Below are 2,500 nucleotides of genomic sequence, written 5' to 3' on the forward strand. Positions count from 1 at the left end.
CACCACAATACACAACAGTTGCGGACCGTAAATGATCCATTCCACGACTCCAGCGTTTTTCACCCAGCAGCTGTCAATGACAAGAAACACACACACACACACACACAGAGTCAAAGAGACATTATCCAGTTTCCCACAAAACAGTCGGCAGAAGCTAACAAATTTGCTGCCCATTGCAGGGAAAGAGGGGGTTAGGAAGAAAGAAGATGAGGGGGAAGGCTTCTCTTTGCTGGTTGGCTGGTTTGCTTTTCTTTGCCCTGAGGGCAGGATGTTAAAAACCAAGCATGTCTTTGCTTCTTCCACTTCCCTCATTCAAGACAATGCAGTTCAATTCGGTCCTCTTCATTCTGTTTGTTATGTTTTCCACACTTTTCTTTTAGATTTGTTTTTGTCAGGGCATGGTGAAAATAATAATCTACATAAGCAGTGCATACAATATTTGATTATTGATAATTTTTTTGTGGTCCTAATCCCGCTTCCCCCGTCCCGCCTCTCACACACACCCTTCCAATATTATGTTTTTTCTTTCTCCAATTACTGACACTCACCCTCTCAATTTTACATTTTGTATCTCTTTTCCACATTCTGTTTTCTCTCTCTCTCTCTTCCTTTCTTAGTCCCCTCCCCCTTGCCCCCCCCCCTCCCCTCCACCTCAACCGCCCCCCCCCCTTTTCATTCGAATATACAGAAATGTCGATTTCAAAATAATAATAACAATCATCATTATGATAGAAATGATAATAATCCAAATACTACTACTACTACTACTAATACTATCATTTATTTTCAGTCTAATATCATAATCTTAGATGAACAGACTATAAATAAATAAACGGTAAACGATAATGGTGAAAAAGAAGCTTGCAGCTTACCTGTTCACCCTGAAAAAACAACAACAAACAACAAAAGCCATGGAGCATACTTTTACCATTTTTCTGTTTTAAGATCGTAGAAATAAGATAACTTGATTTGACAATAGAGCGCATTTTTCATTCATTCTTCTAACTTATGGTGCATTTAGAGAGAGAGAGAGAGAGAGAGAGAGAGAGAGAGAGAGAGAGAGATGAGTGAGAGAGTAACAACAACAACAATAGTTTAGTGCTTAAATACAGTCATCTTCTTGTCAAAAATCAAAACGCTCTAGCTGTGTGATTGTTTCGCAAAATAGAAATTTTGCTTCTGCTTCTCTTTGGCAGGGATGAGGGCACAGACAGGGAGGGAGGTGGGGGTGGGATTGTTGTGACTGAAAAACACGTTTATCCATCAACCGATCGGTAACTGCGTCAAATGTGATCGGATCTCCTGGAAAAGACGAACAGCGTAATTTTTTTTTATTTTTTTTTAACCCGGAAGTGAAGTTGACTGATGACGTGGATAAGCAGGACAAGACAGACCTACAGGCAGTAGAGAGGAGAGAGAGAGGGAGAGACAGAGACAGAGGGAGAGAGAGAAGTGAGAGAAGCCACACACATAGACGGTGCGTCAGCATTGGAAGTCTCGCTCACTCATCCCGTGGAATACATAACATTTTATAGGGCATCCTAAAGTCACGGGAGACTAATAATGGAGTTGTGCTCTGAGCGGTGTTTCTGGCGCAGCGTGGGTTGTGGGACTTGACAGCCCCTCCCCCCCCCCCCCCCCGACTCCCCCCCACACCCTCCCTTACAGCAGTCTCTGCCACTCTTTGCGTAGACGAAGAATGTGATGCTGGTCTGTCAGTCAGACATAGTCTGTTACATAGTTTCACACTAAGTTTCAGTTTCAGTTTCAGTAGCTCAAGGAGGCGTCCCTGCGTTCGGACAAATCCATATACGCTACACCACATCTGCCAAGCAGATGCCTCACCAGCAGCGTAACCCAACGCGCTTAGTCAGGCCTTGAGAAAAAAAAAAGAAAAAAAAAGATAAATACATAAAAAAACTACTACTACTACTAATATGTATAAAGCGCAAAAACTTGGTGAACTCAACTATAAGCGTACAAAAACAAAAAAACAAACAAAAAAAACAACAACAACAAAAAAACAAACACCCTAACTAACTAACTAAATAATAATAAAATAATTAAAATAATAATAATAATAATGATAATGATAATGAAAATAAAAAACAAAATAAAAAACAAAAACAAAATAAATAAATACATAAGACAACAATGATGATAAAGAAGCAAATAAGTAAAACAGGCTTCATCACGGTGTGGTACGTATGCCAACAGGTTACTGTGACACTAGGGTTAAAGTGACGGCGCACTTCCAGCACTTTGGGGGGAAAAAAAAACAACGCTGGCCCTCAGCTTTGTCCTTTCTCTAATGCTGTGGTCCACGCTTTTTATTTCTTCGAGGAAAAAAAAGAAAAAAAAAAAAAGAATGCTGCCATTTTTCTTGTCTGCTCGTATTTAGTCGTTCGAAGTTCTGACTAAGCGCGTTGGGTTACGCTGCTGGTCAGGCATCTGCTTGGCAGATGTGGTGTAGCGTATATGGTTTGTCCGAACGCAGTGA

General features: G+C 40.8%; 1 protein-coding gene across 1 annotated transcript in view; it reads right to left on the reverse strand.

Annotated features, from left to right (window-relative positions):
* LOC143294147 (calcitonin gene-related peptide type 1 receptor-like) overlaps positions 1-2,500 on the reverse strand; it is a 154,380-nt gene that overhangs the window by 10,848 nt on the left and 141,032 nt on the right. The window contains exon 7 of the mRNA XM_076605579.1: positions 4-70. Coding sequence (XP_076461694.1) covers positions 4-70 — 67 coding nt within the window. The remainder of the gene's footprint in view (positions 1-3; positions 71-2,500) is intronic.

This window comes from Babylonia areolata, chromosome 19 (genome assembly GCF_041734735.1).
Source record: "Babylonia areolata isolate BAREFJ2019XMU chromosome 19, ASM4173473v1, whole genome shotgun sequence".
In the NCBI taxonomy this organism is placed as follows: domain Eukaryota; kingdom Metazoa; phylum Mollusca; class Gastropoda; order Neogastropoda; family Buccinidae; genus Babylonia; species Babylonia areolata.